General features: G+C 40.7%; 1 protein-coding gene across 2 annotated transcripts in view; it reads right to left on the bottom strand.

The window, feature by feature from the left end:
- Positions 1-12,399: 12,399 nt before the first annotated feature.
- The window catches only part of PCMTD1 (protein-L-isoaspartate (D-aspartate) O-methyltransferase domain containing 1), a 29,205-nt gene continuing 19,026 nt past the window's right edge, over positions 12,400-22,578 (bottom strand). The window contains exons 3-6 of one of the 2 annotated variants that reach the window (XM_056854635.1): positions 19,384-19,555; positions 17,017-17,037; positions 15,431-15,554; positions 12,400-13,056 (exon numbers count right to left, since the gene is read on the bottom strand). In XM_056854635.1, the coding sequence (XP_056710613.1) occupies positions 12,686-13,056; positions 15,431-15,554; positions 17,017-17,037; positions 19,384-19,555 (688 nt within the window). In that variant the 3' untranslated portion in view covers positions 12,400-12,685. The remainder of the gene's footprint in view (positions 13,057-15,430; positions 15,555-17,016; positions 17,038-19,383; positions 19,556-22,578) is intronic. The other variant, XM_056854636.1, reaches the window with a different exon arrangement.

Genomic DNA, 22,578 nt, shown 5'->3' with positions numbered 1-22,578 from the left:
CTTGTTGATTTTCTAGCTAGTTTAAAGATAACAAGAAGGAAAGAGAGTAACTAAATAGGCTATCTGCTATTTACAATACATAGAAAACTGTACAGGGAAAAAAAACTCTGGATGTTGCAGTTTGCAGAGAAAAAAACTGTCAGTCTTCTTTACAAGGTTACAGTTAGTAGGAAAGGAAAGTTTCCGCTGGCATCGCAATTAAGTTACAATGTAGGAAATAGGAAAGCACCCCCCTTAGAGCACTTCGTGAGCTCATATCTATATCAAGGAGAGGGTTAATTAGCTTAATTAGGTCGCTGCAGGCTGGTGACAGAGACGCTTGCAGGGCTTCAGGTGCTTAGAGGCTCGGTATCACTTTCACTTTTTGGTTACAAAAAATAATAATAATAACATTGCTGAAACAATTCCATAAATTACAGCTCTTTTACGGCTGTTCATGCTTCTTGCTTGGATGTATACCTGGAAGACTGTGGAAGGGGTTAATTGGTTCACAGTGAGCTGGAAATAGAGCGGGCTGCAAGGCTAACACAAAAGTGAGCTTTCTCATACACACTTATATCCTTATACAAAAGAGAAATTGGTGCAAAATCCCGTGCCCCAGAGGGCCTGGCACATGCAGATCTTCAAATGCTGGAGCATGATGGGTGCCTTACTGGTTTTCAGGGCAAAAGCAGGTGTCAGGGAATTGACACATGAAGAAGCAAAAACACATTTTCAGGTGCAAAAAGAGATTGACTGTCCAAGGGCAGGACCTTTTTAGAGGGGAAGGGGGGTCCCTCAGTCCCTCCCTTTAATTTTTGTCTAGGGGATGCCAAATGTTGTCCCAACCTTGGAAAGTCAAAAATAGAAAATAATAAAAACTTAAGAGCAAGCCTAGGGGTTACACAGGTCTCTATATTGCTTTTAGGAGAGCCGTGTAGCCTGGTAGGTGACTATCATTTTGCTGGGCCATTTTTGCATCCATCTACCCAAAACTCATAGATGTGTGAAAGCATAGGTAAAGGAAGAATGGCAGCTTGCACACACATATATATCCAATGGGATCAAATCATAACATTCATGTTTATACCCAATAAAAGGGACTACACATATAAATATCTAAAATCTATTCCATCAATGCAGTGGCTGAGATAGGTTGTTATCTTAATCTTTTCATCTTGGGCAATCAACTGTTTCAGAAAAATCCTAATGCTAACATACATAAAACTTGGCAAGTTTGTAAACATTACTAAACCATTAAGTCTAGGCATTGAACTAATATAAAACCTTGGAAGGTGAAGCAGGTACAGACAAGTAATGGATGTAGGATACCAATTCAATCTGGATTAGTATACTAAAGCTATCAGGATGGCTGTTTGCAGGGAAACCTAAGCATCTGTGCCTACAAAATAACAAGAAATCATAGGGCTATAAGTACTGGAAAGGGTTAAGTCAATTTGTTAATGAGTCCTTGTGAGAAAGGACAGTTGCTAGTGGAAGCGGTAGTTGGCAGTTGTCTGGATACCCAGTGTTTTGGTTGGGGGGGGTGTTCCTTACACGGGAGGTTGGCACAAGGGGGGAGCCCTGGGTTTCAAATGTCAGCGCAGGGTCCCATCTGAACCAATCACATCCTTGCATTAATACATACATCATAGTAACCTGGGACTGAATGACTCATATATACCCAATAGCATTGTCAATGGTGCAATGTTTGTTTTGAGACAGGGATTCATTTCCTAAGTATGCCCCTACAGCAAGCTCCTTGTGACTCTCCTCCTTTCTCCCCGCAGGTGGGCTGAAGTAGCATTGCTTCAGGTCAGGAGTCTCCTGCCTGGGAGGTGATTATGGGGGGAGCACGCAGCAGGGAGTTCCACCAGTGACCGATAGCAGAGACCTGTATAGTTAGGGATGGAACTTATACACATTAGTGGTTGGAGGATCACTCCAAGGACAGCTGCTCCTTGACGCAAAACAGAAAAAAAACTCATTAAGGTGGAGAGAAAGTTAAAACACTGCACACAAACCAAAAAAGTTGGTAGTGGGTTGCCTCTCTTCCCGGTTTCCTGGCTGGTTGGCATGGCTTTCAGGAGGGAGGGAAAACAGAAGGCAAGATTGTTAATGAATACCAGGCAATCTGCATTTCAAGAAGAAGGGAGGGGGAAGAGACCCTTCAAGTGGGGGGGCTCCCCCCTTTCATATCCCTGATAGCCATGTTTGTTGGCATGCCGCAAGGGGAATGAAAAAGCTAGGTTGAAGCATTTAAAACTCCTCAAAAATAAAATTCAGAAATGGAAGATGACCAAAATCATAAACTTAATCACAAACTTAGGCTGGATTCTTAGAAGGCACAATGATTAAAATGGATCCATTGCAAATGATCAGGTATTGTTCAGGAACTTCAAAAAAAAAAAATCCCTCAAATTCAAAGTCCAAAAGAAATAAAAAGTGGGTCATATCTCCCTTTCCTTTAAAAGTTTTCAGATAAAAAAAACAAAAATGGACCGGACTGGACCGGGTGTCCTTCTCTCCCCCCTTCCTTTCTTCTGATGCAATCAGATGAAAGGAGTATAAATGGGGCAATTGTGGCAGCACTTGGGCATGTGCAAAGTGCTGCTTGGAAAAGTACAATGCAAGTCCTGAACATTGATTTAAATGGGACAGGACTGCTTTTAAGCGTTTTATACATACAAATAACAATACAATCTTGGGATGGGCAAGACCATTGTTTACATATAATATTACAATCTTGGGCTGTGACCATTATTTTGTGGGGAAAGTTTCCTTCCACTGCTGCATCAGTTCAGTGCAGCCCCTCTGAAACACATAGACACCTCTGTCAAATCCTTTCATTTCCATACCTTCAAAACCTTCCATTTACGAAAACACACCTTAACAGACATCTGTTATGAGTAGCAGCCTCACACTAGATGCCATGCCATCAACCATCACTTTCTATAAAAATCCTGTCTTTCTACATACTTTTACCATTCCTTTTTCCACCACAATAAATGACTACAAGACCCAGAAAATATCGAGTGTGGAGCTGAAAGGGGGGGGGAACAAAGCATACTAAGCTCTCCCTTCCCTCATTCATTCCATAGGGTAAAAACAAACAAACAAGGAAACCTTTGCTCTGATGCACTCACACTGACTCTTCACTGGGTCACATATTCCTAACTGGCTGGAGAACACATCACATTTTATACAGTGGTCCACACATATATTCACATAAAGACAATAATAAAAAAACTTTCATTGCGCAATGACATAGACACTCCATATTCACTTCATTCAATACACTCAGAAAATATCTCATTCCAGTGCCTTCCCCTGGTACCGTGGGGTAGACACACACACAGACACACATACAAGTTTCAATATGAAGCAGACAAGAGGGGGGGCACATATACACATGTACTTTCACTTCATTTTCCTCTTTGCCAAATTGTGCGAAAACTGCCTTTATTTTGGAGAGGTGGACGGGGGTTGATGATATTCTTGGGAAAGGCTGGCCATACCTTTCTCAAGAAACAAGCCCCGGTAAAAATCTTTACTTAAAACCATCCCAAGGGTGATGAGAGATACACAGAGACATGTCATTGTTTCCTGCAAATGAAAACAAGTTATTTGGTACTCTTTATGGTTCAGGTACACTTCCCTGCGCCAGGGAGGCTCTGCTATAATTTAGAGAACAGTGAGAGAGCTTTGCACGGATCTTCCCTCAAGATCCGCTCCCCCATGGCAATACAGCTTGACTTGTTAACTCTTTCGTTGCCGAAGAGGCTATACATCTTAACATTGAGTTGCAGAGATTTTAGTTCTTTCATTACATAGTTAAAACTAGGCACACACTTCTTTAACCATTTCCCTTCCTGCACTGAGGAGGCTTTTTGCATGTTCGTTCAGTTGACTAGGAATAGTACAGAATGAAGTTTAGAAAAGAGAGAGGGGGGTGGGGATGCGCGCACACACACATTCACTCAAAAGGGGGAAAGAGGTGGGGCAGATTGCATGGCAAGAAGAGATGCACATTGCATGGGAAGTTTCAGACAGAGGCTTGAAATGGCATTTTTCCTTCGTATTGAACTGAATAACAATGGTGGATTTTGATTATGAAGTTACTGCAATTTTCCTTCGTGTCTTGCCGCTCCCAAGGCGGGGGTAGGCAGGTCGCTGCGTTTATAGCTAGCTTTCCTCCGCGGGGGAGGAAGCCAATAGTTCCCTTTTGTCACTCGAGGGAATGAGCAGAGGCAGTTTTGCCTTGCTACAATCCCATGGGATCTTCTGCTGTTCCCTCATTTGGGAAGGGGCAGCAGAGTTTCTGCTCTTGTCTTGGGCCATGATTTCTCTTGTAAATACTGGATTGTGGCCCTAGAATGGTCTAGTTCTTGCTGAAGTGAGGTGATCCTGCTCTAGGCAGCTTTCATTGTTCCTTTCACTTGATTTAATTCCTTCTGTGTTTCAAGGAGAGCGTGGGACAAATCACTCCTATCCTTCATTAGTCCAGTATTAGTTGCCTGGGATCCAACAGGGTCGCGTTTGCCAATATTGTGCCTTGAAGGATCACCATGACTTAATTTTGGCAGCCATCTCTTTAGTTTGCTTAGGCTGGGGTCACTGTTCAATTTTCCTGCCATGATGAAAACTATAGCTCTGGGGGAAAGGGTGGATCGCTCTGGCTGATCCTGGTGAGGCAAAAGAAATCCGTTTCTCAGTAGAGAACCAGGGGAATGGGTTTGAGCCTGATCTGCACTCTTGGGATAAAAGCGCCACTTGCGGGTATTTCAAGGCAGCGGGGACAAAAATGTTTCACAGCAAGGGAGGGGTTGGAGTCGATCAGGGCTCTCTGGATTTTTAATCGCTGGCTGTTGGGGTGCAGCCCAGCGCGGAGAGAGGTGGAAGGTGGGGTCGCTCGGGTTGATTTTGGTAAGGCAAAATAAACAGGATTCTCAGTGGAGACCCAGGGAATGGGGTTTGAGCCGGACCTGCACTCTTGGGATTGAAACGCCACCTGTGGGTATTTCAGGGTGGCGGGGGGGGGGAACGTTCCATAGTCCACATCACGGGAGGGGTTTGAGTCGATCCAGGCTCCTTGGATTATTAATCGCTGGCTGTGGGGGTGCAGCCCAGCGTGGAAGAAAAGTTCAGGGATTCAAGTTGAGCTATAATTGCTACAATTTCTAATTAGATATTTTTGCAAGCACTCTTTTATTGCTCTGGGGGTGGTTTTAACCCAGGGTCCATTGCTTAAGGCAGGCTAGTGCAGTCTGCTGCAGCCAGACTACACAACCCATATTGTTTCAAGGGGATACTCCCCTCCAGGGTTCTCTATTGGAAATTCTGTGCATTCCACTCCAGACTTTCCAATGCTCTTGGATTGGGGCCTCGACGCACCTCGCTCTCGAGCCCATCCTATCAATTACTCAGTAGCAGACAGCCAGTGCCGTCGCTCCTGGGGTTCAGACTTTGCAGTTGCTCTTGGATTGGGGGGGGCACCTCGCTCCCGGCCAATCTTTCAGTTTCACTCAGTAGCAGACAGCCAGTGCCGTCGCTCCTGGGGTTCAGACTTTGCAGTTGCTCTTGGATTGGGGGGGGCACCTCGCTCCCGGCCAATCTTTCAGTTTCACTCAGTAGCAGACAGCCAGTGCCGTCGCTCCTGGGGTTCAGACTTTGCAGTTGCTCTTGGATTGGGGGGGCACCTCGCTCCCGGCCAATCTTTCAGTTTCACTCAGTAGCAGACAGCCAGTGCCGTCGCTCCTGTTTGGGGGGGGGGCTTGAGCTCACCCCGGCTATGATCTGCGTCCAGATCGCAAGTTTTCAGGTACTCAATATTCAAATATGCAGTTACTCAAAAAAAATTCAGGTTCACAAAAAAGATTCAGGTTCACAATAAAGATTCAGGTTCACAATAAAGATTCAGGTTCACAATAAAGATTCAGTTTCACACAAAAAATTCAGTTTCACACAAAAAAAAATTCAGTTTCACACAAAAAATTCAGTTACTTAGCTCTGGTGGTGGCTGGAAAGTAAGCGCACCATAGAGAAATCTCAAGAAGAGAGGGACTAGTTACACAAAGAATCTCAAAAGGGCTCCCCTACAGAGAGTTTCCCAGATGGGGAGGGAAGCCAACCCACAAGATAGTGCTCTCTAGAGCCAAACACACAGTTTGCACACACACTCTGTTATTTTAATATGACAATTTTTTTCAGGTGATGCATTCAGTCAAGATTCAGAGAGTCACCGAGACTTCCCCTTACGTCTGCCATGGAAATGCTTGTGCGTCGACTTCACAAGGCATTCACAAGTGCAGGGGCTGCCCGCATTTTCTCCACCAATAAACTGTTACCAAAATTGCTCTTTGGATGGGGAATTAGCTCGAGCAATCGGTAACTATGTATTTATTAAGCCAGGATCGCCCTATGTCTACGAGGGTTTTTCTCAGTGACTCCCCAAATAAAGACAGACTCAGGAATTCCAAATTAAAAGGTGTTTATATATATATATTCATTCATTCAATGTTACAAGTAACACACATACGAGAAACTAGGAATAAAGATAAAGGTAAGCTACAGACATTGAGGGAGTTATTAATTAGGATACTTTACCAATCTCTAGAAGTGGAGATGTTCCAACATCCGTGGCATAGAGGTAGACAGAATACAGCGGGGGGGGAGGGGTGTATGGAACTTAACACACGAGGGAGACATGGCAGAGAGTGAAGGGGGAAGATCTGCACTGAGCCTTGTTGGGTAGGGCAAAATATACCCTTTTCTGGGGGTGGGGGGGGGAGTGAGATTTTCCAGATGGCTCCTTCCAACAACAAAAAGAGATTAAAAAGACTTCAGGGTCAGAGATAGGGTGAGGTGGTAATTTGTTTACTAAACTAACATCCTTGATTTATACATCCTGAGATGGTCCTTCACGTTTGACCAAATCGGAGGTTGTAAAACTTCACATTCCAGGGAGGCGGCAGGGGGAATCCTTTAATGTAGATAGCTGAGGATGTTTTCCCACAAGATACAGGAAGAGAGAGGGGGGGGGATATGCAGAGAAGGGCTACGTGATGCTCTCGCCTTGCAATAATGGCTTCTCTTTGGCTCAGGCTTTTGGATCAAGAGGCAATCAGGGATCATGGCAATTGTTCTGCTGGTTCTGCAGAGGTGATCCGGCCTCTTGTCCCTGGAAAGTCTGGCTTGTACAAAGCTGGGGAGAGCTAGCCCAGAGCAGCAGGCTATTAAGGTGAAGGCAGCAATGTTTCAAACAGTTCAGTGAGTCTCTGTTATGGGTGCCATCTCCAGGGCTGGAGCTTTTAGGTATCACCCCTTTTCCAGTATCAGGCCCAATAAACCCAAACCCGAAATTTACCGAATTTGTTTTTTTTGCACAACCCTAAACGCTACCTGTAGAATGCAAAGTGGCTAGGAGGGGGCTGCTACACCATTAGATTCTCCCTACCTCCTCAATGGACAATTGATTTACGATATATGTTTCAGGAGCTCATGGCCTAATTGCTTAGTTCCCCACAGCTAGTTAGCCACAAATGTTACAGACTCTTATAAATCAGCACAGGTGCCAATATTAGTAGTCTGACAGTTCTCAGAATTATTCTCTGGAGCAATGAAATAATCTCAACCTAAAAGAATTAGCACTTGCTGGGAAGATATGGGGAAACTGCAACCAGAACTTCTGAAAAAAAACAGAAGGCAAATACTGAAGTACTTTCAATTTCCCCTACAACTTCCTTGCTTAGTGGAACTCAAATATTTCAAATAATATCTCAGGGTGCTAGGTGGAAATTAATAGCATGTGATTTCAAGATTGTGTAACAGTGGTTATGGCCATTACAGGAATACTGGAAAACAAGAATACAGATTGGTAAAATCAGCTAAGTTTTCCCTCAAATTGTAGATTACATGCCAGGAGATCTTGTTACAGCTTCAAAAGACATAATTTTAAAAGGGGTTCTTTTTTTGGGGGGGCTAACAATATGATACCATAGCAACCCCAGGAGCCCCGTGGCGCAGTGGTAAGCTGCTGTACTGCAGTCAAAAGCTCTGCTCACGACCTGAGTTCGATCCCGACGGAAGTCGGTTTCAGGTAGCCGGCTCAAGGTTGACTCAGCCTTCCATCCTTCCGAGGTCGGTCAAATGAGTACCCAGCTTGCTGGGGGTAAAGGGAAGATGACTGGGGAAGGCACTGGCAAGCCACCCCACAAACAAAGTCTGCCTTGGAAACGTCAGGATGTGACATCACCCCATGGGTCAGGAATGACCCGGTGCTTGCACAGGGGACCTTTACCTTTTTATAGCAACCCCATTGCACTCTGCTTTCCCCCTTTGAAAAAAAAGCATGTATAATAAACTCTGTGTTGCCAATGCTGAGCTTGTCTTTTACTTCAGCAAATGAACAAAGAATATTCCTGTAATGGCATAAGGAACCACATCAGCAGCATTGGCCTAGTTTTCCTTTTTTCGTATAGGAGATAGCTCCCCCAAACACTTTCTTCCCTTGCATGCTGTATCTCAAGGTCTGTCTGCTCAGTATGTTTGAAACCCAATTCATCACTCATAAGTTATCCTAGAGGACTTGGGCAGAACATAGGCTTGAGGACTTCAGAGGTTTCTAACCAATCTTCAGTAAGCCTCACCAGAAGGGGGCATTGGCATACCAGCTGCAGAACTCTCTTAAAGAAAGCAATACAGGGCAATTATGGAGAAATAAGTGAGTATAAAGTAGTTTTAAGGGTGGAATGTAAACAAAAGAATTAGAATACTGACCTACAAGCTCTTAAGGGATTATGTTCATGGGAAAAGAAACCCCCCTCATGAACTGATAGTTGGAAAATAGGAATGTGAGGAAGATTGCCGTCTTGGAATGGAAATATAGTTAGCATTCTCTTTAAAACTGTCTTCTGAAACATTGCTAGTCTCATAAGCAAAATTGAGGACATTTAATTGTAGAAACAATGTAAGTTATTGGACATGGTTTTAAGCTGAAATTCTTGGAATATTTTCCTTGAGCATCATATGGCAGAAAATGCAACCTAGCGGTTTAAAAACAAATTAACAAAAACTTTCCGCTATCTATGCACTCTGACTGGTAGTAGGGGAAAGTGCCATCAAATCACAGCCAACATATGGCAACTTTGTGGGGTTTTCAAGACAAGAGATGTTCAGAGGTGGTTTACCATTGCCTGCCTCTGCATAGTGACCCTGGACTTCCTTGGTGGTCTCCCATCCAAATTCTGACCCGGGGCCAATCCTGCTTAGCGTTCAAGAGCTGATGAGATCGGGAAAGTCTGGGCAATCCAGGTCAGGGCACTCGATTGACTACCAAGTGCTAATGTGGAGCTGGAATTTTACTAATCAAGATCCAAGCCAACCCCATGATTTTCTTTAATATCATGTTCCAAATCCAGTTCTGAACAGAATTATTTCCAACATTTGGGAATGTTCAGAAGGCTTCCAACCAGCCAATTGCAGTGGGTAGTAGGGCACAAGGTTCCCAATTATGAGGACAGTGACTGCACATGTATCATGGCACTGTGATCCCACTTCTGACTTTGTGTGTTTGCCACAATGGGGCCACACAGCCTATACATGTACAGTTCATATGCATGTAGACTGTGCATCCATGTTGTGGTGAATACACAAAGAGAGAGGACTAACATACAATCTTGGACAAGGGTGGAACCACTCTACACAATCTTCCTGTTCCCTTATGTATGTTTCACTGTATGCATGTCAGGACTGTAATGCTATGTTCAAATATACTTTTATATTCACTTCACCCCTCCCATGGCCACAGTGATGTGGAAACTAACCTTTTCAAGACACCAAACCTATATGAGTACTTCAAACAGATGTTACTTAAGTAGCATGGGATCCTATGCTACTTAAAACAAAACCTGTCAATGATCACTGCAGGGTATGTTTCTTTTACTATGACAGTTATCCTTGTATGCTGCAGTGTTAGGTCCTTCAGGTTTTTTTCTTCTAATGCACAAGAAAATACCCACATCTCTGAAGATCATGTTGCCTGAAGAACCAGTACTGTCAACCACAATCATATCATTTACATCTTTCAAACTGAACAAATTAAGCAACAAAATCAAGAAACACATGGAACACTTAGTCAGCATAAAACCACCAGAAACATTTTATTGTAACTATGCCAAAAGGTTTAATTTGGATTCATTTTGCATTTTATGCTTTTATTTAAAAGTAAATATAAATTCAAGAATGTGAAATAAATCCACAAACACAAAAGAAGCATTGTTTCCATGACACCAAAAAATTACATAACGGATAATTGCATAATGACTCTCTTATTGTCTATCTGAACAAGAATACAACAAAAGGGGAAAATGTATTAAGTAATTCTTCAAAAGCCTCTTGTATTAAGTTTCTCCTTAATGACATTTTTTATCATTTGCACACTTAATGAACATAGAGGACAGTATACGATATTCCAAGATTAGAAGATACAAGCTGAATCTTAGAATGCAGAAAATTTCATTCTATTTGAAATAGAACAGATGTGCAGTATTCCCCACAAATCAACCTTTAGAACTTCTGCAGTTGTTTCACTGTATAGGAAGCTCTGACAATTCTTAAACTGTGAAACAAGGCTGGAACAATTATTTGCAGAAACAAGTATGTTCATTTGTATAAAGTAATTTTCAGAAACCAACTCAACATGCTGGTTCACGAACCAAAAAAGCTTCCTTTTAATGAAGCTGAATTTTCAGTCAGCCAAGCAAAACTTTAAATAGCAAATAAAAGCAGGAAATCTAAATGATGCATAGATTGTGTCCAATAAGATGTTTTCAAGTGAGTTGGATCCAGTGTTTCTGCAAATGGACTACATTTATGGAAGTGATTTTTATCAGGTTCCTGTTCCCCCAGAAGCCCTCTGAAAAGCTCCAGCATGGAAACTGCAGCAAGAAATAAACATCCTTGCTCTTCCTCCCTCCCTCTGGCACAGGTTGAACAAATATCACAGATCTGAGGTCTGCCCATGCAGAGAGGGGAAGAAATTCCCGTTGCCCCCATTCTCGTTACAGTCCATCATACTGCATGCTATCCCATTCAGGACAGCCCTTCAGCCCCTAGCAGCGACTTTATGGTGTATGTATGGCTGCTGGGACAAGAGGAAGCCAATAAAAAAAATATCAGTAAACTCACTCCGCTCATAGAAGCATTTGATTCTGCCCATTATTTTAAAGTGGATACCACAAAATATGACCATCAGGTTCATTTGGACTGATTTTCATCTACAAATAGCAGGTTGTGAGAACATATTAATGCTGAAATGCCCTGCTTTTATTTTGCTTTAAGGATATCTCATTCTATATTGATATAACCACAGAAGTAAGTTTTGCAGGAATTTTCTCCATAAAGGAATGCTTTTGATTGGGCCCCAACAGATCATGAGTACTTGACAGCAGCAGTTTGTACAGCATATCTTGAACTCCATACTATCCCAAGGATATTTTACACAAAATATTTAAATTATAAAGCTAGCAAAAATTAGACTGTCCATCATGCAAAAAGAAAAATAACCCCTGCAAACGATGTCATTTAATAGAAACAAAAATTGGCAGCTGGAACAAAGTAGTCAAGCAGTGTCAATCCCCAAGCTTGCAACTCTATTAATTTCAAAAAGGAAGAATATTGATAGCAAATATAGGAACCTTGCCTTATCTGAGATAAATAAGGAACAGAATCCACTTAAAGTGCACCTGCCGAACAAATCCTTTAAAATTGCTACAATTACAACTATGCAAACAAGCAGTACTGGCTAATCTTTTTTTTTTAACATATTCTACTCTATTTAAGTACTAAATATAGTAGTTGAAGCCTACATTACAATCTTTTATATATGAAATATGCTTTCTGTACCATGAACTTCAAAAAGAAACTACTTTTTATAAATGGTGCAAAGTTGAGAATCTTTATGAATATTACAGGTTGGTGCTAAAGAAATAGGGTTGAAGTAGTTTTTTAAAAATTATAATCAACTTTTTTGTTAAGGCTCTGAGAGAAGCAGCCATTTTTCTTGAGATATTTTGGCAAGAGATATAACAGAAAGTATTGCAGGGCTGTCTGACATTTCTGAATTTGAATGTTAATATTTCATTAAAGCCAACTCATTCAGTGTCTGCACACAAAGTTATTGCACTCATGTATTCCTTGGAATACACTTACATCAAGACAGTAACAATGATTGCAACATAGCCATGGTAAACTAATAAAGTTCAATGTGAGATGAGAAATGTCCACATGTTCAAAAACTTTCCTAAGAGAATTAATGCAGACAGATCCTATTGATGTCTCAACATATTTGTTCAATTGTTCACAGATACAAAATTTTACTAGTGTCCATCAATACAAATTTGTCAGGGCAAAAAAGATTTATCATGCAAACTCTTAATTAGTGCTGCATACCGCTTTGGAATATATTTCTATTAGAGTTAAAAGAGCATGTTTTTCAAAAGGTAACAAAAAATGGATCTAAAACAGAAGTCTACTGTTGAATGCAAGTCCTTGTAGCAAAGTTAAGACAAATTACGTTTCATTTCATCACTGCACTTTAGTCTTGAAGAAAGACTACTGGTATTTGTCCACCTATTTCTTAGTAAATGCTACATTTCAAGAATAATGGAACAATCAAGTCAGCATTATCACTTCTACTTAAAACAAGTTATTTTTCTCTATAGTAAGTCAAGTAGGCTTTTAGTGATTCAGGGAGTGGTAAGCTCATTATTCTTTCCCGTAAGAGATTTCGCAGTGGTTCTTCAGGGTTCAAGACTTCACTGTGATCTTTCTCTTCTTCCTCTTTGCTGTCTTCTTCCATCTTTTCATCTTCTTCACTATCTATAGGCTGAGGAATGAGCTGATTACCTACAAAGACATAGGTGTTAATCCTGCGCCTGCGGCATCTTCTGCGTTTACGTTTTGGTGGCGGCTTCTGAACAACACCTTTGGCTTGCATCTCCTCATTTATATAGTTTCTAAGAGTGCGCCTAATATAGATCCGAGCCAAGTCCTGGAGATTCCTAACTGCACAGGGGGCTAAAACAAAAAGAAAAAAATTATGATTGGCCTCTACGTCAAGCATGAAGCTAGCATAAGCAATAATGCAAAAAGACGAGAAAGGGCACAGTAACATTTGGACAGTTTGAACTTATTACTTTAAGAGGTAAGATAAGAACCACATACTATGAAATGCATGAGAGCTTAAGTAACAGTGCACACATTGCACTATCATCTATGGTGACTGGGATTCAAACATGCAGCTAGTTTGCATGCCTAAATGGGCATCAGATTTCTTTTTGAGAGATTCTCAATAACAATTTGAGACGTTGTCTACTTTTCAGTGGAAAAAAGTAAAAGTGTGACAGTATTTGTAATGTCATATGATCAAAGTCTTTAAAACCCAAACACCGCAGCAAGGCCTACACTGGTCAAGGGTTATATATAGTGTCACTTGGGAAGTAAAGGGAAATGCCACCAGGAAGTTGCAAATTCTTCTCTGGAGATCAGCAAAGCCTATAATAATCAGATCACCTCAGCAATACTGAGCTTGTGAGATTTAGCTGAAACTTTCTGTGCAGCACACTACAAAGCCTTTATTTCTGTTCATAAACATTCTACTCCCACTAAGCAGTTTCCAAGGTAGAAGATACTTTGCTTTATATTGGAATACTATTGCTGTTCTGGCTGTCCCAGCAGAACAGTTAACTGGTCATTAAGTGCAGGTATATTCAGCAGATGTTTTGTGCCACAGCAGCATCTAGGCCATAATCATTCCTAGAAGATGTTTGAAGTAGCTGTCTGGGTATTTCTATGTAGTTTATGCATAAAATCTTCTTCTGTTAGCTTACAAGATCTATTTAGAACTTTTATACGTCGCCTCTCCAGAAACACATGCCCTATACTGAATCAGACCCTTGGTCTATCAAGCTCACTACTGTCTACTCAGACTGGCAGTGGCTCTCCAGGGCCTCAAGTAGAGGTCTTTCACATCACCCAATGCCCGATCCTCTTAACTGGAGATGTCAAGGATTGAACCTGGGACCTGCATGCCAAGCAGATATTCTACCATTAAGCCACAGCTCCCTACCTGTAGGCATTTTTACTATGCGAGTTCTCTCCAGCATTACACAATAAAATCATAAGAACAACCACCATGACATTATTCATATTAAACAAGACATTAAAAGCCAGCCAACTACTTTAACATGAATGAGACATATACATTAATATTCAATCACAGCTAGGTTTACATGTAGCACTGTTCCAATCCTGCCTGCAGATCCTGAGGTAAGCATATAGTCATGATTGGGGTACTGATTTGAGCAGTTTTCATTGTTCTGGCTTTCTTTCAGCTATTGCCACTGTACCATCAGTTTAGATTTGAAGGGGAGGATTTAAATAAAAAAAGTGGGTTCCTTACAGGCAACAATTTTTGTTGAAATCTTGGCAGCCTGTCAACCAGTTCAGGCAAGGGAACAAAAGATGCATTGCACTATAGAAGTTGCATTCAAGTGTCCAGCAAATCATTTTTTAGGCTTTTGACTAGATATGATTGGATGGCTCTCTCAACAGGCAGTGAGGAGAGAGCAGCTGAGCAGGATGCCTCTTCAGCGGGGTGCCTTAGACAGCAGCCAGACTTTTATCATTCATCACATCTGCAACGGAGGGCCCCTGCAACAGCTGGGCCCAGTGGTAGCTCTCTGTGGGGGGCAAATTGGGGAGGGCCTCTTGCACACACAGGCCGGGGAGGTGGCGAGGCTTGGCCCCCACCCTGACAGGAAGGGTGTTTCAAAGGCGACCTTGTACAGTTTCCAAGGCAAGAGACGCTCGGAGGTGGTTTGCCATTGCCTGCCTCCATGTCACGACTCTGATGTTCCTTGGAGGTTGCCCATCCAAATACTAACCAGGGCTGACCCTGCTTAGCTTCTGAGATCTGATGAGATCAGGCTAGCCTGGGGCTTACCAGGTCAGGCAATACCAGGAAATACTCAACAAGAATTTGTATTTGTGCAACAATTTGTATCTCTTTAAAATCATAAACGTCTATTATTTTCAGTGAAAAACTGAACGGAAAAATTAAGAAATGAGATGTCATAAAAGTAACAGAAAACATGTACCTTGTCAAGAGAGGGAATAGCCATGAAATGTGGTATAGCAGCATAATATTTAAATGCAGTTTGTGGAAAGCATGAATAATATACCAGCTTCAAGAAAACAAATTGTGCACACATCCTTTTTCAACTGGCTAGAAGTGCCCTTAACTTTAATGTCAAAAAGGAGCCATCAGAACTAAGCTGTTTTGCTAAGAAAGGCGTCTAATACAACTATGTTTAGGCATATTGACCTAAGTACCCTTTCTAGAAAGCAGCTGTGCAACACAAAAGGGAAAAGCACAATGAATGGTACTTACGCAGTCCCACTGTATCATTTTTGCTGTTGTCACTCTTGCTTGGTTGCACAAGTGGAGCAAATGAAACAGCAAGGATATTTTTACTTTCCCAAGTATTTTGTCCAGTTCTTAGAATCTGCGTTAGCTGCAAGGAATAATTGAAAATGATTATATAGACTCACAGAATGGTCAAACAAACTGTTTCAATCTATACCTGTTTAAATTGTTCACGCTATTACGCTTAAGTTTAGAAGAAAAAAATTGTAAAATGGTGAACCAAGTATATTACACTATGTTCAAAAAGATTTCATCTTTATTTCCTTTTAGAAACACTAACTCTAAAAATAATAGATTAACTTGCTGTGTAAAAGTTTGCATGTCCAAATTATTGAATGTTTACATAAACAAAGGCAACACAATTACTTTTATAATGTTTTCACTGAAATCTGATGCATGCAAACCCATGAATTGCCCAGGAACAATGAGTACTTAATGCATATAGTGATATTTATTTAGAGAATTTACATGCTGCTTCTCCAGAGACCTGCTATAACATGAATAATACCCAGAACTGAAAGATAATATAAATAAACAGCTGCGTATCATAGACCAAAAGGCAAACATTCATATTGCTAGCAGGGCAGCCCATTCCTGAAGGGGGGGGGTAGACAGGTAGTGGCCGGGAGCAGTGCAGCTGCGCCATCTCCACAGAGGTTTCCTGGCCAAAAAAATAAATATATAAAATGCATTAAAAAAAAAAAAACCTGTAAAACTCCTCCGTGGAGTTACATGGGGCTATGTCAGCTATTTTGCTGGCTTAGAAAAGCTGCAGCACAGAGGGGCATTGCCAGGCCAAAAGGGGTTTAGAAGCTGACTAACATCAGCTCTGCCCCTGGAAATACCCCCCTGACACTGGCGTGGGCACCCACTTCCATGTTTTTGCTGCCCATGCTGCTGTGTTGCTCAGTAGCACTGGCGTAAGTGCCCCCGTGCCACTGTCCATGCCACTTTATCACAGCACAAAGTGGCACGGACACCGGCACAGGGTTATGCCGACTCCTATGGCTCTTCGGCCCCCCCTTCAGGATTGCACAGAAAGTGCACACATTCTCACAACAGGGTTTCCTTTGGTACTTGCAATGGATAGAATTATAAGATCAGGGTATATAAATATCCAGTTTTCCTTTTACTCCTCAATATTGGAATATCTGACAGATCTGAGAAATCAATGGTACCCATCCAGTTTTTCTTAAAAATTCCTTCCGGGTAGGCCATCAGTGCAACTATTTATTTTAAGAGACCTTGCTTCAGTGCAGTGTTTTTGATTTCAATTAACTGTCATCAGTAATTACTGAACAAAAGTGGTATGATGTAAACCTCTCAATTTAAAACAGTAATTCTATCCTAGTTGATAGTAATGGAACACAGTTTTAAATTGAGACACTATAAAGCATTTGTATGACAATTTAATTGACAGTAATGCTTACAAAATACTTTGTTTACTTTTATAGAAAGGCAGGCTTATTAGGGATACAGTCAGCTTGAGCAAGTCATGTTTCAGTGTACCTAAGTTTCCCCATCTGTAAAATGGAGATAATTATACTCACCGTAGAAAAGCCCTTTGAGATCTATGAATGAAAAATAAGTGCTAAGTATTATTGTATCACTCAAAAATTCATGCTTCTCAAAACAGTCTGTCCTTGTGACAATGAAAATGTATTGAAACCTGAGACAGAAAATGTACCAATGTGCCTGTATATTTTAAGCATTAACCTTAACTTCTGATGTACGATAGATATTTACCTTCAGTAATTTGTTGTATCCAGTGTTTGGACTTTTAGGGCCAATTCCCATGTTACTTGAGTGGTGTAGTTAGTTACCTTTTCCTTGGCTACACTCCTATATTGCTTGAGAAAATGCTGAATAATGAAATTGTGTGGGAACTTCAAATATGATCCATCTGTTTCATGCAATTCTATTAGTCGAATGTTAAGAGTACTTTGCATCCAGTCACAGGGACTATACTACTATGGATACCTCAAGTTAAGAAATTCTCTGTATTAAAAAAAAACCTGATCACAAAGTTACAAATAGTAATATTACTGAAAAGGTAATACTTATTAATCAATCATAAACTAATTCAGGGGTCCCCAACGTGATAAATGTGGGCACTATGGTGCCCGGTGACCCTTTTCTGGCACCCACTAAGTGATTTTAGTAAGAGGGCGTGGTCAGGTTGGCTTTTTTTGGTTTTGATGTTTATGTTATAATGTTGCCAATGGATTTAAGTAAAGTATGTCACCCCTGCAAATAGTGGTGTTATATTTTAGAACATTTAATTCTGACTAAACATGACTGGGCTGCACAGCTAAAATGCTTAAAAAAACTAAATTAAATTTTACTGACATCAACAAATTTTCCCAATTTGAATGTATTTTTATAATTCAGGTGGAAGTTGTTAATCACATCACTACAAAGTGTTGGTAGCTTTTCAAAAATCATTTATGTTCCTAACAAAATCTGTCAACAATCTCTCTCTTATTGTACACAAGTGCAAGGAGCTCTCACCAGCCCTTCTGCATCAACTGTTGTGACAAGTAATAGTGCAGGTTAGAAATGGCTGGGCAAGGGAGAGAAGGGCTCATTTGTGTAAAGGGGCTAGCCAGGAGAAGAAGTGTTTTTCCTTTTCCTTTGCATAACTGTGTTAAATGCCTACCAAGTGAAAACGGATACTGCCCTATGAGGATTTCTTTGCTAGTTCATTATGTATAGTTATTGTGTATATGCAATAAAATATTTTTAAACAATATGAAAATGTTAAAAGGCATCCCGTTAAACACAGCTTCTGTCTAAGATGTTGAAGAGCTACTATCAGAGTTGAAGAAGAGTTGGTTTTATACCCTGTTTTTCCCTATCTTAAGGAGTCTCAAAGTGGCTTACAATCACATTCCCTTCCTCTTCCCACAACAGGCACCTTGTGAGATAGGTGGGGCTGAAAGAGTTCTGAGAGAACTGTGACTGGACCAGGGTCACCCAGCAGGCTTCATGTGGTGGAGTGGGGAATCAAACACAGTTCTCCAGATCAGAGTCCACTGCTCTTAACCACTACACCATGCTGGCTCTGAATAACCTAACTCTCTGACGTTTTCTCCTTGTCTCCACCTCCCCCAGCAGCCATTTTGTGGTCACACCCACCACCCTGGGTCAGAATTCAAAAAATTCAGACTAAAAAATGTGGGGACTCCCAAAATTTGGGGACAAGGATTGGGCTTCAGTATCAACTGACGTTATCAGAAGACTGCTGGTAAATCTACAATTTAAAAACATGAATGTAATGCTTATTTACAGACTTAGAGACAGAAAGGCAACTAATTTTTCAAAAACTTTTTGCACTAGCTTATTTTTTATTTTTATACTTTTGTCACTTTACATGGTACAACATCATCAATATAGCACCAAGGGAAGGATGTGTCAAAACAGATTGTGCAGACAGCCAGTATAGTGTAGTGGTTAAGAGCAACTGACTCTAATCTGGTGAACTGTTTCCTCACTCCTCCACATGAAACCTGCTGGGTGACCCTGGGCTAGTCACAATTCTCTCAGAACTCTCTCAGCCCCACCTACCTCACAAGGTGTCTGTTGTGGAAAGGGGAAGGAGATTGTAAGCCCCTTTGAGAAAAAAAGTGGTGTATAAAAACCAACTATTCTTCACAAAATGTACAATAATAGCCCCTACTCTTTCTATGAGGCAATCCTAGGAATATCTCTGGAGGTTACAGAAGAAGGAATAGTAGGCTACATACAGCACATAAACTGTAGTTTGCCATTCTCTGGTTTTAGGTTTACAAAATACCTTTGTAGTCACTGTACTGAGGCAATTGACAACAGAAAAGCAATTCAGAAAAGTGCCTATGCAACTACTACATTTTATATTACCACATTTAAAAGTATGGCAAGGATTTTTTTTAAATCACCTGATCTTCTATGGGCATAACTAGAATGCCTCCAACTTTCAGTAAGATTTTCATGTAGTTCTCATGGTCTTTTTGGACACCAGCTCCACAGTAAATCCGGTCATATTGATGACTGTCAGATGCTATCTGCAAACAGTTGCCAACTACGAAGGCAGGTTCACAAAATTCAAACCTGGAAAAGAACAAACATTTTAGATTTCTGAATCCATCATGTTAGAAAAGCACTAAACTGTAGTAGAATTTCAGGGGGCGTATCTGTAATCAAGAATACAATTGGCATGCATATTATAGCCTCATAAAATTTAAAATTATTGTTCAAAGGACAAACTGTTCTACAGGCAGATTTGCCATTAAGGCCACCAGGGAAAGTCCCAGTGGACTGATGGCCAACACTGTGAGCTAGTAGCTTCTGTGAGGGGGTGGGAGCTTCTGCCACTTAGTTGGTGGCCCCCACCCCCATATGAGGCAGGATGGAGGGAGCTAGGCAGGAGCTGTAGTGAGCCTACTTTCTTCCCTCCCCCCTTCATCTCTTCCTTCTTCCCATCCTGTGGGATCCTTCTTCCTTCTTCCCATCTTCTTCCTTCTTCCCATCCTTTCCAGGGCTTTTGCCTCCCAGTCCACCCCAAAGTTGTTCAATGGTCTTGGCAGTATACAGTATATAATAATTTACCAGTCATAAGTTTGAGACACATATAACAACATTCTGAAACCAGTTAATTAAAATGTAACATTTACTGACTAGCAAAAGAGCATTTAAAATTCATTTATAAAATATCTGGAGCACTGAAGAAGAGTTGGTTTTTATATCCTGCTTTTCTCTACCTTTAAGGAGTCTTAATAATAAATATAATGATTCTTGTACATAGCTTATACAACAGAGCGAAAATTCAAGAAATATTGTAAAATATTGTTAACATTTGGAAGTGAGAAGCACTTATCCAAGAATCTCATCAATATTTATTGATCTATACCACATGCAAAATTCTGCTACAAGTGTGTCCACCCCCAGAAAATACATATGGCAGCTAGAATGTCTGTATGTTCCAGAAGTTATGAAGAATATTTGTTGCATTTCCTCCCCAACTGTAGCTAGCAAAATAGCATAAACTCTTCTATCTACTTGAATATGTTTTGCTTGTATTTTATCAATAACACAGTTGTTTGTTTAAAAAAGTCTACCCTGATTCTACCATTAACAAAGACTTGTGGTTTCAGATTTGTTCCCACCAATATTTGTTTTAACTTTCAGAACATGGCAATTAGAATTTTAGAGACAGACATTTTATTTATTTTATTGTCCATCTTTTTCAATGACACTCATTGACACTCCTGCAAAATTATAAAACAATGTAAAGAACAGATAAAACAGATTTCTGTAATGAATGGAGCTTATTTCACATACTGCAATTGCGTTATCGTTACAATATACAAAACATCTAATTTACCATCAATACAATCTACTATAGTTGAACACTTTCTAGTGTTTTAATAACAGAGATAATATCTTTTAATAGGAGAGTTAAGCATGTGAAATGAATGGGACAAAAGTGTTTAACTTTGGTTGGATTGTAATGCATATGCACATGATTTGTAGTTTAAAAGATCCCTCTGAAACATTCATACAATCCACCTCACCTTGCTCTATGCATTGAATCATACTGCAGTTACCACTGGAAACTTCCTGCCTCCTTTCTGCCTTCCTTCCTCGAAACAGCAAGTAAAAAGTTTTCAGCTAATGGAGATTGGTAATGGCAACAGCTATCAGCTAGTTGCTGTTGAATAAAATCTTTGTTTGTTACAAAATAGCCAGAACACCCTATACTTGTATTTTGGAAACTGGCCATTTCTCACATGATGGTTACAGGTCCTTACAGAAAATGGCTTGTAGATTGAGTGTACAGCACTTTTATATAAAATAAATAGTTGGCACATTTTGCTAAGCTTGTTGGGAAACTTTGTTTAGTAGGAGGCTCCCATGACATGTGCATGCAACAAAAAGAACATGTATGCAATGGAGGATGTACACACAACTTTGTACACGGATAGTGCAGAAAATTTATCATGCAAGAAATGCCTGCCCTAGTTACTCTGGCAATCAGGCAACACATACTGCAAATACTTTGCTGATAATTCACAGCAAGACAACATGGATAAGCAGGATGTCCTCTGTAAATGCCTCTTTCAGTTCACCAAAAGTTTCATACACAACATTAAGGATCTTAATGAAAAATAAAAATAGATTGACGGTGATGTTCTCTGAAGGAGGAAAATCAGGTAAGATTACTCACTAGTTGTCTGGACAAGTCAATGTGCATCAGCTTCACTTATCTCACACACTCATTGTGAAGATAAATGACAACATATAATATAACCTGAACTACAGTGGCAAAGGAAATCTGAACATGCTGAATAAAACATGTTAAGATCGCATTTTGCACACAGATACAGCATTGTACATTAAATACAACGTAAGGCACGCCACTTGAGATTAGATATTTAAAACCACAGTAGGTAAAGGTCCCCTGTGCAAGCACCGGGTCATTCCTGACCCATGGGGTGACGTCACATCCCAACGTTGACTAGACAGACTTTTGTTTACGGGGTGGTTTGCCAGTGCCTTCCCCAGTCATCTTCCCTTTATCCCCAGCAAGCTGGGTACTCATTTTACCGACCTCAGAAGGATGGAAGGCTGAGTCGACCTTGAGCTGGCTAACTGAAACTGACTCCTGTCGGGATCGAACTCAGGTCGTGAGCAGAGCTTGGGACTGCAGTATTGCAGCTTACCACTCTGCACCACGGGGCTCTTAAAACCACAGTACTTGAGATAATTTACACATGACAAGTATGATTTTCTAAAGGAGCCGTTGGGACGTCTGCAAATGATCTCCAGGCTATGTGGAAGGAGCCCCCAATTTAGATGGAGACTGTTGTATGATAAGATATGTATTGCACAACAGTCTACACCAATAAAAATGCTTGGGACAGACATTTATGGATTTACCACTGTGTCATCTAGGTTGGTCCAAAAGGTATGTTCAGTGCAATGCTGAATTCTTACTTTGCTGGACAGAACTTTACTTCAAAATAAAAAGTAATATTCTAATAATGGCCAATTAAAAATATTCTACTCCACCCCCCAAAGTATAGCTTTAAACAGAACAGTTGTAATACAAGAGTTAAAACGGCATGTAAGCA

The sequence above is a fragment of the Euleptes europaea genome, chromosome 8 (genome assembly GCF_029931775.1).
Source record: "Euleptes europaea isolate rEulEur1 chromosome 8, rEulEur1.hap1, whole genome shotgun sequence".
In the NCBI taxonomy this organism is placed as follows: Eukaryota; Metazoa; Chordata; class Lepidosauria; order Squamata; family Sphaerodactylidae; genus Euleptes; species Euleptes europaea.
The sequence above is the reverse complement of the archived record's forward strand: the minus strand, read 5'-3'. Positions and strand labels throughout refer to the sequence as shown.